We start from the raw sequence: 14,614 nt of genomic DNA, 5'->3' as shown, positions 1-14,614 counted from the left end.
TGAGATGGGGAAAGAAAGTATATAATGAGTTGGACACTCTGACTTTAAAATAGAGTGCAGTTACAGTAGAAACTTACATGTGACAAGAGGATCCAGGCTGTGGCTACAAGCGCTGGACTAATTGTAACTATAAAGATACAATTTCAATTCGGTTCCCCTGTGATTCACGTTCATGTTAAGTATTTGGATGCTCTATAGCCCTTACCATCAGGACTCTTAAAAACCTTAGCAGAGGTCTGAGGCATTTATTAGCACATAGCAACTATAAAATGTTTCTCCTTGAAGAATGGGAACTGTTCCTTCTTTAAACAGAATGTGTGCCTTCCGTGAGAAAGGCTATGCTACTAGATGCTGAGAATATTCAAAGCAACAGCAGGGAACCACAGGCCCCTACGACTCGGAGGGAGGGGACCCTTTCTCTACCACCTTAGCTATGGTCCCAAGAACCGAAAGCAAGCCCCGTTGCTCTTTTTCTCGTTTCCTCTAGCTGGTCAGTTACAGGAAATGCATTATGGAGCAGGGTAACTAAAGCCAAAGCTTTTCGGCTGGAGCACCAAAAAGGAAGGGCCAAGGGAACTGGGAAGAACCAGGAAGATTGCAGAGGAAGGAGCTCAGAAAAGCTTCCCCATCAAGTAGTTATGAATTCCTGGGCTCACCTCTGAACTGCCTATATGGGAATCTGATCCTAAACAACATTCCAAAGACTAAGAGGTGAAGGGCTACATGATCTCCCAGTTCTCCTATTGGCCACTGGGCAGTGAGACATCCCCATAGCACTGCAAAAGGGTTTGAAAATAGAATCCGAGATGGAACCACAACCCACAGGAAGGTGGTGGGAACTTTGGCCTGAACCAGCAGGCTAATTACCTGCTAAAACACAAGTGTCAGCTTTTCCTAGGATTTAAACAAGACCATGAATCTCAACCTTATATTCAAAGTGTCCACGATACTATATTTATTTGTAAACATGAGAACCTTGGAGAAAGATCTTTATCACCATCTTTGTCATATATAGGGAGTGAGGATAATTTAAGAATGGGTGTCTAGATTCTAACCATATTTTAAAAAATTGATGGTTCATCAGTCATATTTTGAAAAAGTTCTCCTTGTTTTTATTCTGTAATAAAGTATAACAATTCGATTTCTTGAGTATTAGGACACAGTTTGAAGTGAGAGTGCATATTGTTATTTGTTGAGTAGTGAAACTGAGTTACCTATGACTGTTACCACTTTTCACCCAAGTAAACCCAGTAGCAGAGGGGAGAATAAGTTAGTTTCTCTGGACAGTTTTGGGCTTTGGGTTATAGGAGTAGTAGTAGTAGCCCAAGGCACCCACTGCAAGCAAGAAATTTCTTTAAAATCTTGTTTTGTCTTAAAATTTTAGACAAATATGTTATGCATAGTACATCAGTGTTTAATATAAATGCATTAAATGTAACATAATGCCCTTCAGAAAGAGGAGACAGGTATATTTAATGATCCCAATTTGAAAAGTATGACCTTTGGCTGATCTAGATGATTTTAGGCAGCAAGATTTCATAACCTAATACCGAGGGTGACCACACAACTTGTGTCCCAGGACAGTCCCATTTTTATGCCGGTTGTCTTTCCATAATTATTACTAACATCCCCTTTTCATCTCAATAGTATCCTGTAAATCTCAATGTAATGTACAGTATGGAAGAAAGAATGGAGATACTTCCATATCCCATCTCTTTAATCCCAAAGCATTTAAATTTTTTCCATATCTGTTTTTTATCTGGTTGTAATTAAAGTGTTTATAACCTTAAATCAGCTAAATCAAGATTCACATTTAGATATGCCTTGACTTTTTATATACTTGTGTTGACTAAATACTCAGAATTATGAAGGGTTTTTAAAATTCTGCTTTCCCCTATGTAGCAGGAACTCCAGAAGATAAAATGAGGCTGTTTCTTATCTATTATATAAGCGCACAGCAGGCACCTTCTGAGGTATGATCTCTGTTCATTTATTGGGCAAACGGGGGGAAAACGTGTTTGTTTAAAAAATAGAGGTTAAAAATCACTATGGACAAGTAATGACTTCATCCCTTTCTTTAAAAGAAAAATAGTTTGTTAAGGCTGGTTCCATTTACTGATGAGTTTTATAACAGTGTTTATTGCCACCAAGAAAACTATCCTCTCATTAAATGTCTGACCCCTTTTAACTTGTTGGAATATGAACTGATTTCAAGTAGCCAAAATTTTTATTTCTAGAAAATAGCTATTCTAAACTAAGTTAGCCAAGTTTGCTATGCTTTTTGAAAGGTTGTTTTTACTATTTCTCTTGATGTGATGATCTTAAAAGTTGCATTTCTTTTTTGTATTTTTGTATTTTGATTATTATTTTTAATTGATTTTTAGAGAGAGAGGAAGGGAAATGGGGAGAGAAAGAAAGACACATCAGTGTGAGAGCAAAACATAAATTGGCTGCCTCCCACATGCCCCCTATAAGGGATCGAGCTGCAACCCAGGCATGTGCTCTGGCCAGGAATCGAACCGCCAACCTTTCAGTGCATGGGACAACACCCAACCAACTGAACCACACCAACCAGGGCAAAAGTTTCATTTCTTTAAGTGGTAGCTACTAATATTTATTTGCCTTCCAAAGAATTTATCTTTAACCTCAAGTAAAAATTTGGTAATTTTTTAAAATTGTTTTGAAACTAATGTCCATTATAGAAGATGAGTTGCTTGAAGAAAAATATGCAGTGTTCCAAAAAGTCCTGTAAAGATTGTAGTTTAATAAGATTTTGGTAAACTTCAGATTCATGTCGCATGATTCATATAAAAATAAAGTTGAGATACTTTGTATTGCAATAAAATAACTACTTTTATGTTAGAATAAGTTCCTAAGAATGATTGAAAAATGATAAAGGGTCCTTCTAGATTTTTTTCTCACTGAAAGCATGGATTGTGGGTAATTTTATTGTTTTGGTTTTTTCCTGTAATGAGCAATCAATTGCTTTTGAAGAAAAAAAATTTTTTTTAAGTATGTATAGGCCATTAAACTTACTCTGAAGGAAAGCACTGATTTTGGTATCAGTCTTGTTGTTGAGTTAGGAACCTCTTAACTCGTTCTAATGTTAACTCAGTATAATTTTACCAACTTTTCAAAAAGCATAAGAAGCTCGCAGATGACATCTAGAATGATATGGCTCTTGTAAACTCTTTTCCTTTGCTGGTAGTATTGATTTTTTTAAAAATATCTGGTATATTGCAAGGCTTTTGGTTAAAAATCTGTGGCATGTTAAAACAGCAAACTAAACCCATCATTTGTTTTCGGCCAATTTTACTTTATCCTAGGAATACATAGTTGATCTTTATTTTATTTCAGTAAGAAAGTGTCACTTCCTTTTTAGAAATAACTCTCATTAATAGAAGTATACCTGTATCTTAGGGGATCCTCATAGCCTATTCATAATATTATCTTAAGAACATATAATTTAAAAACTTAATTCAAGATTTTTAAAATTTGACCACATCATTTTATTGTCATTTATGTTTTACTTGAGGCCCGGTGCACGAAATTTGTACACAGGTAGGTTCCCTAGGCCTGGCTGGCACTCAGGGCTGATCCGGTTCCCCGCCTCCCCACCTCCTTCCCTCGCCACCCGTGTGCTGCCACCGCACAGTTTCTACCGTGTTCCACACCACCCCCTGGTGGTCAGCGCACATCATAGCGAGCAATCAAACTCCTGGTCTCCCGGTCAAACTCCCGAAGGGACACTTTGCATATTAGCCTTTTATATATATAGATTATATATATAGATAAGGATTATGTTTTTTCATAACTTTAAGTGACCATTAAGAGGTTTGAAGCAAATTATGACTACTGATATCAGATTAATAGCCTCAAAAATGCAAAGGAGTAAACATTACTGGTTGAAGATGAGCTTAAAGGTTCTTATAAAATTTTTAGAATGAAGTCACTGCTAATAAACTCCTATAAATTACACTATTTCAACTAGACTTATTCATCAGTAAATAAAAAGAGCAAGAAAGAGAAAACAATGATTTTTAAGTTGTAAGACAGCTTCTATTCAGTTAAGAATTTGACCTCTACAATGAATATGAGATGGGAAAACCTGGATCTGCAGTTCCCTTCAGTCAGTGTCATTTCTCTTGTGTGTCTCGTTTGAATGGTCTTGGTCAAGCCAAATCTTTTATTTAATGCTTATCTTAAGGAAAGGCCGTCTGTTTCAACAGTGGAGAAAAAAACAGTCTATTGGCCTTACTGAGGAATGACAAAACTGTGTGCTTTATAGGTGATTTGGGAGCATATCAAAGGTAATTTTCATTATATGTGATTTTTGTCTCAGGTGCCCAACTTGGATACTCACTTCAGATACAACTCCACTCCTCTAGGGTTCCTCAAATTCAAACTCGTGCCTTTGGTCTAACCTTTTTTGAATAATCAAATGACAACAAACAATATGGTCTTTTCTTTCATGAAAGTAAAATTTTTGTCATATCATTCTTTGCTTATTTTAGGCTGACTTGGAGCAATACAAAAAAGCCTTAACTGATGCAGGATGCAACCTTAACCCCTTACAGTATATCAAACAATGGAAGTAAGTTTTCCTTTTAAATTTTCACCATTTAAGAGAGCAGAATGGAAGTTGAATTCTCAAGAAAATGGCAATGTTACTAAGAAAATTGAATAATGGCTTAATATATTTTATTCAGTGGTATGAATATTTTCTTATCTGTCCCTCCCTATTCACAACTAAATATTACACAAAATAATGATGTTTTTCTTTCCAGACATGTTTATATTCTCTTCACTGATAAGATGAGAAAGTCAAAGAATGAAGTTTTGGGTCAAATGTCTCAAAAACATTAAAAGAAAGTTTTAATTTCACTAGTTCTCAGAGAAATGCAAATTAACATAATGCAAAGATTTACAAAATATTGTGCCCAGGATGCAAGCAAATTAGTTGGTGCATTTATACTCTGCTATTAGAAATATAAATTGTCTCAATTTTGCTGGATAGTATAAACTTTTTTTTTTTTTAAGTTTTAATTTTTTTTATTTATTTTTTAATCCTAACCCGAGGATATTTTCCCATTGATTTTTTAGAGAGTGGAGAGAGGGAAAGACAGAGAGAAATACTGATGTGAGAGAAACACATCGATTGGTTGCCTCCTGCATGCTTTGAGCAGAGCCCAGACCGGGGAGGAGCCTGCAACCACGGTACATGCCCTTGACTGGAATCAAACCCAGGGCACTTCAGTCTGCAGGCCGACCAACTAGGGCTAAAGTTTTAATTTTTTTAAAAAATAAAATGCCCTTGGTCTAGAACTTCTACTCTTGAGGATTTATCCCAAAGAGTATTAGAGTTCTAAAATTTAGAAGCAATTTAATAATGAAATTTTGAAAACCAACCTAAATGTCCAACAATAAGATTAGTAAATTAATTATGGTATTTCCATAAGTTAAAATGCAACAGAGTCATTAAAAAATCATTGTAGAAGACTTATTTAATGACATTGGGCAGTGTTCATGTTATATTGAAAGTGAAAAAGTAGTTTACCACAGTATTCCCTGATATGTTTATTTATAAATAATTAATAAATAATTATTTCCCTTGTCTGTGTGCATAGGGACTCTTGTAGACATCAGGAATACAATAGTGAGCATGCTAAGGAAGGCCCCTACATATTGAGTTTGTTTGTGTTGAGGGAACAATAAATCAAGCAAACATATGAACAAAATATTAAATCATATTAAGTGATATAAAGCAGTGATAAGATCTTAACTTGTTGAGAGTGATGATTAAATTTATTGGGGAGATATGAAAAGTCTCTGAGAAGTGATATTTGAGCCAAAATTTAGATGACATCATTTATAATATCCTTAAAATTCGTTTATCCATCCTTGTGTGTGTATATGAACATACGTGTGTGTGTGTGTGTGTGTGTATTTATATGTGTGTATATATACACTGAGTGGCCAGATTATTATGATCTCTGAACGCATAATAATCTGGCCACTCAGTGTATATCCTATAAAATAAAAGGCTAATATGCAAATTGTCCCCTTGACCAGGAGTTCGACCAGCAGGCAGGCCAGCCAACCGCCCATGTTCCTTCCCCCTGGCCAGGCTGGCCGGATCCCACCCATGCACGAATTCATGCACCGGGCCTCTAATATATATATATATGTATATATATGTATATACACACACACACACACATATATACACATAATTTTGGTTTCTATAATTGTTTTGGTGCTAATTATACTGAAATAATGGTATTTTATTAGTTAAAAATGATTTCTTTTTTCAGAAAATATCTGCATATTAAAATTTAAAGTTAGTAGATATTTTATTTTTTATTGAATTTATTGGTTAATAAATTATATAGGTTTCAGGTTTACAATTCTATAATATATTATCTGTATATTGTATTACCACCCCAAGTCAAGTCTCTTTCCATCACCATGTATCCAATCTGTACCCTCTTCTACCTCCCCCGACCCTTCTCTGTCAATAAATACATATTTTTTTAAATATATATTTTTTTCATTTCAGAGAGGAAGGGAGAGAGAAAAGCATCAATGATGAGAATCACTGAACAGCTGCCCCCTGCACGCCCCCTGCATGCCCCACACTTGGGATCAAGCCCACAACTCGGACATACGCCCTGACCAGGAATCAAACCGTGACCTCCTGGTTCATGGGTCAAAGCTCAACCACTGAGCCACACCAGCTGGGCTCAATATATATTTTAATACCATGATACTGAATGTTAGCTCTAGTAACCGACATTTACATATAACTGTTTTATTTCTTAGGGCTTTTGCCAAGATGGCCTCAGCTCCTACCAGCTATGGCAACACTACTACTAAACCAATGGGGTAAGTATCCTACTTAATAATAGACAAATATGCAAATTGACCATACCTCTGACACACCCACAAGCCACGCCCACCATCCAATCAGAGCGAGCATGCAAATTAACCCAAACCAAGATGGCTACAGCCACAGAGAGCAAAGTTTCCTAGGTAACAGAGGAAGCCAAGCTTTCCGCCTGCCCTTGTCAGGCCTAAGCCTCCACTCAAGCTACAAAGTTTCAATTATAGAAGGTAAACAACTTCAAACAAATGGCGGCAGAATGGAGCTTGAGAGAGCAGGCCAGGCTTGCCACCGGCAACAGGGGAAGCAAAGCTTTCCACACACCCTGGCCGGGCCCACCCGCTTAAGGCAACAAAGTTTCAATTATAACCCCAACATAAATGGCTGCCAGCCTCGGAGGCAGCCCCAGGCTTGGCTCCGCTCCAGGCTACAAAAATTGTAGAAGGAAAATAAATTCCAGATACCAGGGCCTCCGCTTGGGTTGCCATGGGGCGTGGCCGGCCTGCAAACCACCACAGGCCCCTCACTCAGGCTGCCCCACGCCCCAAGGGAACCCCCACCTGATCTGGGACACCCTTCAGGGCAAACCAGCTGGCCCCCACCCCTGTACCAGGCCTCTATCCTATCTAATAAAAGAGTAATATACACATTGATCATCACTGCAACACACAATATAGCTGCTCCCATGTGGTCAAAGATCCTGCCCCCATGTGGACACAAGATGGCCACCACAAGATGGCCAGCAGGGGAGGGCAGTTGAGAGGGACCAGGCCTATAAGGGAGGGCAGTTGGAGGTGATCAACCCTGCAGGAGAGGGCAGTTAGGGGTGACCAGGCCGGCAGAGGAGGGAAGTTGGAGGCAAACAGGCTGGCAGCAGAGTGGTTAGGGGGTGATCAGGCTGGCAGGCAGAAGCGGTTAGGGGCAATCAGGAAGGCAGGCAGGCAAGCAGTTGGGAGCCAGCAGTCCTGGATTGTGAGAGGGATCCCATATTAGAAAGGGTACAGGCTGGGCTGAGGGACAACCCCCCTCCGTGCACGAATTTCATGCACCGGGCCTCTAGTTTTTAATAATTCTGATTGGGTAAGTCTGGTACTTTAGACCATAATTAGACTTTCATGCCTTGAAAACACACTGACACTTTGAATGCAGAATATTTTTATTGTGATAGAGAATAAATATCAATATGCCTTTAGCTTGTTAGTTTAAATTTTCATTTTAAAATGTAAGTTAATATATTTTACATGGTATGAGCTATTGGCTTCTTTTGCTTCCTTCTTAAAACATTACACTTTTCATTTCCAGAAGATAAATGAAGGTTAAAGCTATCTTTACATCAATGTTGATAACTAATATAGACTTGAAGCTAGGCACTTAAGACCTAGCTTCAAGGTAGACCTGGGCATCCTATTAAATAATAGGGAGGAATTCCCCAGGGCTGGGCATGACTTCTGACTCCACAATATCGTATAGAGTCTGCACGATTTTCAAAGGAGCTGAACAAGGTAATTTTAACCACTCTTTTCCATACCATACTAGCTTCAAATTCTTAGCTTATATTTTATTGTTTAGAGCAAAAGCATGAAGCCCAGAGAAAAACACGTTTATCCTAGCCCCATCCTGAGCTACCACTTTTTAAAAATATATATTTTTATTGATTTCAGAGAGGAAGAAAGAGATAGAAACATCAGTGATGAGAGAGAATCATTGATCGACTGACTCCTCCACACCCCCTATTGGGGATTGAGCCCGCAACCCGGGCCTGTGCCATGACCTGGAGTCTAACCGTGACCTCCTGGTTCATAGGTCAATGCTCAACCACTGAGCTATGCCGGCCTGGCACTTCCACTTTTTTTAAAAATGTGTTGTTATTGATTTTAGATAGAAAGAGGAAGGGAAAGAAACAGAGAAACATCAATGAGAGAGAATCATTGATCACCTGCCTCCTGCACAGCCCTTATTGGGGATCGAGCCCACAACCCAGGCATGTTCCTTGACTGGGAATTGAACCAGCGACCTTTTAGTGCATGGGCCGATGCTCAACCAACTGAGCCACACTGGCCAGGGCTTGAGCTACACCTTTTAATGAAACCATTTACAAAAACAAAATTACTTGTCATAATGCAGAACTTTATAAGTGTTTGACAAAATGAGTCCAGCTGACTTCACCTACAGTCGTGTTGTACAGGTTAGCACACTCCCTCAGAGTTGCCTGGTACTAGGGAATCGCCTGAAAACTGTCCATTCCAACAAAGGTTACTTTCTATTGTTTCTGATTTTGTCCATCTCTTCATTTCAGAGAGGAATAAGGACAAGATAGGGAAAAAGAAAATATATTGGAAAAATTACTGTTGACTGTAATAAATAGACTTAACAATTTCATGCCTTAAAATCCTATTGAGTAGTAAAAGCCTCTTACATTTCTTATGGATCTTGTAGTTGAGGATTTAAATAAAATGTGTTACAAGAAAATTTTGGATGCTTTAAAGGATATCTCTAGCCTTCTGATACCATAACACAGGATTACCAGTCTGTCTCACAAAGCATCCTTTGATCCCCAAAGAGAGGCTGTTGGAAACACACATATAAGCCTAGTATGGCAAATCATTTGTTGGTATTTTTGATGTTAAAAATTTAGATAACATTCTTCAGAATCGAGGTAAAATTCATCAGGTGTGTTATGCTTCACATTTTATATGATAGATTTTATGTATAGAAAGAGAGACCATATACAATGCAGGATTGGATCTAACTGCTATGATAAAGAGAAAACAGTAACTTTTGACCTCATCATACTTATGGGAATACACACACACACACTTTAATATGTTGGTGTTTTGAATTCCTAAAGCAACTTAATTTACTATCTTTAAGTTTTTTCCTTTTAGCATTAAGGCAACCAAGAAAGCAAGTAGTTCTCTACAAACTATAATTTGCCTAAAAACTATAGCTAAGGCTCATTATTTACAATAGCTAAGATCTGGAAACAGCCCAAGTGTCCATCAGTAGATGAGTAAATAAAAAACTATGGTACATTTTGCTCCATGGAACACTATGCAGTTGTAAAAAGAAGGGTCTCTTACCCTTTGTGACAGCATGGATGGACTTGGAGAGTATTATGCTAGGCAAAATAAGTCAGTCAGAGAAACACAAATATCACATGATCTCACTTATATGTGGAATCTAATGAACAAAATAAACTGACAATCAAAATGGGTCCAGAGACATGGATACATGGAACAGACTGACAGCTCTCAGAGTGGGTGGGAGGGATGGGAAGAGATTAACCAAAGAATATTATATGCATAGCGCATGGACACAGACAATAGTGTGATGAAGGCCTGGGGTGGGGCAGGGGCTAGTGGAAGGAGGAAATCCGGGACATCTGTAATGCTGTCAACAATTTTTTAAAAAGCTATAGCTAAGGCTCAGCAATCAAAATGTTTATTTTGAGGGCAGTTCTTCATTTTCACATTTTGTTAATAATTATTGACTAGTCAGTATTTTATTACTTTTTCAGTGTTAAATAAAATTGCAGCAGTAATACCAGAATTCTCAGGTCACTTCTGTTTAGTGAAAACAAATATGGTAGGTATAGAGGGCATCAGCATGTGGTATGTAATTAAGCAAATATTTTATCTATAATCTATTGGAGAGATAGTTTATGCTTATTGTGATCCTCTTCTTTTGCCCCTAGTCTCTTTTCACGAGTCATGAATACTGGATCGCAGTTTGTGATGGAAGGAGTGAAGAACCTGGTATTGAAACAGCAAGTAAGTACACTTGTTAGAAAACATACTGGTAATCTTTCAGTATAAGTTCACATGTTGACAGGTTGCTCAGCTAAAGCAACTTCTAGATATATTCAAATTATAACTATTAGGAATAAAATAAAACCAAGGGTCTTTTGTTGGTATATTTAAGGATTTTTCCGAGGTCTGTCATTGCTTATTTTCTTTTAATTTGCTCTTGGATTTTACTGACATTTTTATTTTTCTTTGAAAGTGCCTTAATTGAGAAAAATAAATAAAACATATTTAGAATAACAAACTGCTACATAATCCATATTATTTAAGTTTTAGCATATTAAGAGAGTAGAGTAATGAATTTAGTAGCCTAAAGGCCTGTGTAAATTAGAATAAGTAAAACATTTTAAGCCCTAGCTGGTTTGGCTCAGTGGATAGAGCGTCAGCCTGTGGACTGAAGGGTCCCGGGTTCGATTCTGGTCAAGGGCACATGCCTGGGTTTCGGGTTCCATCCCCAGTGTGGAGCATGCAGGAGGCAACCAATCAATGATTCTCATCATTGATGTTTCTATTTCTCTCTCCCTCTCCCTTCCTCTCTGAAATCAATAAAAATATATTTTTAAAAATTTTTAAGTATAATTTATGTATTGGGGTAATAAAACTATCATTTAATTTCATTTTGGAATACCTGTCTTAGTTTTACACATATGACATTTTTAAATGGTTTTTGTATTTGTATTGTTTTTCTCTTATTCTATTACTAGTAGCCCTGCGCACGAATCCATTCACCAGTAGCTCGCCAGTAGCTCGCTGCGGCCCTCCAATAGCTTTTCGCCCACTGCCCCGCCCTCCTGTAGCTCCCCCTGACCTCCCTCCCCCTTCCGTCCCCCTTCCCCCCCACCCCTCTCATAGCTTGCTGCCCTGCCCCCTCCTGTAGCTCTCCACCACCTGCTTGTAGCTCGCTGCCCCACCCTCCTGCTAATCCGTGATCTGGTCGTTACGCAGTCGGTCGTTACACTTCACGGCGTAATGACCATTTGCATATTACATCTTTCTTATATAGGGTATAGCTATTCTGCATCAGAGAGTCATTAATTTGTTTTTTTCAAAGATAATTTGGTTTTTATTTTCTTTTATGGAAATTTTCAGATATACATTAGTATGTCAAACTCTCCTGAACCTTTCACCAAGCTTCAACTCAAGATCCTTTCATTCTTATTTTATCTTCCCTACCTACATTTTTAAAAATTTTTATCTATTTTTACTGGGATATTTTAAAGCAAATCTGAGACATAATATTTGCATAAATATTTCAATTTATAATGAGAAGGTTTTTAAGGCTAAATTAAGAAAAGAGCTGGAGTTAATTTTCAGTTAATCATATGTGAATATTGTTTGCTTACTTGTTTTCAGAAGAAAATAGATATTTTCTTTCTCTGAATTTCTTCATACTTCTTAAAATGTTTACATTAGTATTTTATATTGATATTTTATTTTTGTTTTGCTTTTTTAACCAGTTTTATTGAGACATAATTGACATACAATATTTTACTTCTTGATGAGTTCCTTGAGAGCCAATAATTTCGTCCCCATCTTTGAATTTTTACATGATCCTTTGCAAAAATAGGTATTTAATTGTTATTTGAATAAATAAAAACATTTTATTATAAAAATCATGTAGGCGCCCAGCCGGTGTGGCTCAGTGGTTGAGCATCCACCCATGAACTAAGAGGTCACGGTTCAATTCCCAGTCAGGATACATGCCTAGGTTGCCAGCTCCATCCCCAAAAGGGGGCATGCAGAAGGCAGCTGATTGATATTTCTCTCTCATTAATGTTTCTATCTCTCTATCCCTCTCTCTTCCTCTCAAAAAAAAACTAATAATAAAAAAAGCATATTTTAAAAAACAAACATCTCGGCTGGTGTAGCTCAGTGGTTGAGCGCCGACCTATGAACTGGAGATCATGGTTGGATTCACAGTCAGGGCACATGCTGGGTTTTGGGCTCCATCCCCAGTGTGGGGTATGCAGGAAGCAGCCGATCAATGATATTCTCTCATCATTGATGTTTCTCTCTCTCTCCCTTCCAAACTCTGAAATCAGAGTTTGGAAGGGAGAGAGAGAGAAACATCAATGATATTTTTATATTTAACAAAAAAAAAAGTCTAGCATTACTAAAGAAGAGTGAAAAATCCAAATTTGCTGTGTTTAATTAGATGGCTGATTATTTTTCAAACTTTCCTTCAGATACATTTTTTTTTAATGAATCTTTATTGTTCAGATTACATTTGTTTCTCCTTTTCCCCCCCATATCTCCCCACCACCCAGTTCCCACCCCCCCTCTGCCCTTACCTCCCCCCCGCTGTCCTTATCCATAGGTATATGATTTTTTGTCCAGTCTCTTCCCATACTCCCCACACAGACACCCCTTTCCCCCTCAGAATTATCAATCCACTCCCATTCTATGCCTCTGATTCTATTAAGTTCACCAGTTTATTCTGTTCCTCAGATTTTTAATTCACTTGACTTTTAGATTCACTTGTTGATAGATATGTATTTGTTGTTCATAATTTTTATCTTTCTTCTTCTTTTTCCTCTTTTTAAAGAATACCTTTCAGCATTTCATATAATACTGGTTTGGTGGTGATGAACTCCTTTAGCTTTTTCTTATCTGTGAAGCTCTTTATCTGGCCTTCAATTCTGAATGATAGCTTTGCTGGGTAGAGTAGTCTTGGTTGTAGGTTGTTGCTATTCATCACTTTGAATATTTCTTGCCACTCCCGTCTGGCCTGCATGGTTTCTGTTGAGAAATTAGCTGATAATCGTATGGGAGCTCCCTTGTAGGTAACTAACTGTTTTTCTCTTGCTGCTTGTAAGATTCTCTCTTTGTCTTTTGCCCTTGGCATTTTAATTATGATGTGTCTTGGTGTGGTCCTCTTTGGATTCCTTTTGTTTGGGGTTCTGTGCGCTTCCTGGACTTGTAAGTCTATTTCTTTCATCAGGTGGGGGAAGTTTTCGTTCATTATTTCTTCAAATAGGTTTTCAGCATCTTGCTCTCTCTCTTCTTCTGGTACCCCCATAATTCTGATGTTGGTTCGCTTGAAGTTGTCCCAGAGGCTTCTTACACTATCTTCAACTTTCTGAATTCTTTTCTCTTCATGCTTCTCTGGAGGAGTGTCCTTGGCCTCTTTGTATTCCAAATCTTTGAGTTGATTCTTGCGATCCTCTAGTCTGCTGTTGGGTCTCTGTATAATATTTTTTATCTCAGTCAGTGTATGTTTAATTTCTAGTTGGTCCTTTTTCATATCCTCGAGGGTCTCATTGAATTTATCGGCCTTTTCCATGAAATTCTTGAAAAACCTTATAACCGTGGTTTTGAACTCTATGTCCAGTCGCTTGTTCTCCTCCATTTCTTTGGTTTGTGATCTGTTTCCTTGCCTTCTCATTTTCTCTGCTTCCCTGAATTGGTAGGGTAGTTTTGTGTACTAGATGTCCTATTGGTTCAATGGGTCAGCCTCCCAGTTAATTGAGGTGGACACTCTTGGTGTACCCTTGTGTACTGTGTGTCCCCCAGCAGGAGCTACAGCAAGAACTAGTTTTCTCCTCCTTTGCTTGGGCGGTTTTGGAGCAGTCTGACTGGAGCTGCAGTTAATTTGGTTGAGCTGCCACAGAACAGGCCATTTATATGCAAAAGCCGCTGTGTGGAGCCTGGGCGGGTTTGTAGAATGTGCGGGGCGGGGTCTCAGGGCTGGGCGGGGTCTCAGGGCGTCACTAGGCTGGGGCGTGGCCAACGGCGATGGCTGGCGTCAGCTGTCTCTGCCTTTCCACGTTTCCAAGTCCCTGCGCCCCGCGCTCTAGTGCTGTAAAACAATGATTGCTGGGCGCACCTCTGCAAAAAAGTCACTCTCACTTTCCGACCCGATGGCCGAGAGTCCAGCTTCTCCCCGTAGGAGTCTGGGTCCCCCGCGTGTCCCCAGAAACTGGATTTC

General features: G+C 38.5%; 1 protein-coding gene across 1 annotated transcript in view; it reads left to right on the top strand.

The window, feature by feature from the left end:
• The window catches only part of SCFD1 (sec1 family domain containing 1), a 122,106-nt gene that overhangs the window by 72,971 nt on the left and 34,521 nt on the right, over positions 1 to 14,614 (top strand). Inside the window, exons 16-19 of the mRNA XM_079767982.1 lie at positions 1,903 to 1,973; positions 4,515 to 4,594; positions 6,823 to 6,885; positions 10,578 to 10,653. Of these exons, the coding sequence (XP_079624108.1) occupies positions 1,903 to 1,973; positions 4,515 to 4,594; positions 6,823 to 6,885; positions 10,578 to 10,653 (290 nt within the window). The remainder of the gene's footprint in view (positions 1 to 1,902; positions 1,974 to 4,514; positions 4,595 to 6,822; positions 6,886 to 10,577; positions 10,654 to 14,614) is intronic.

Source organism: Cnephaeus nilssonii (genome assembly GCF_951640355.1).
Source record: "Cnephaeus nilssonii genome assembly, chromosome: 4".
Classification (NCBI taxonomy): Eukaryota; Metazoa; Chordata; class Mammalia; order Chiroptera; family Vespertilionidae; genus Cnephaeus; species Cnephaeus nilssonii.
The sequence above is the reverse complement of the archived record's forward strand: the minus strand, read 5'-3'. Positions and strand labels throughout refer to the sequence as shown.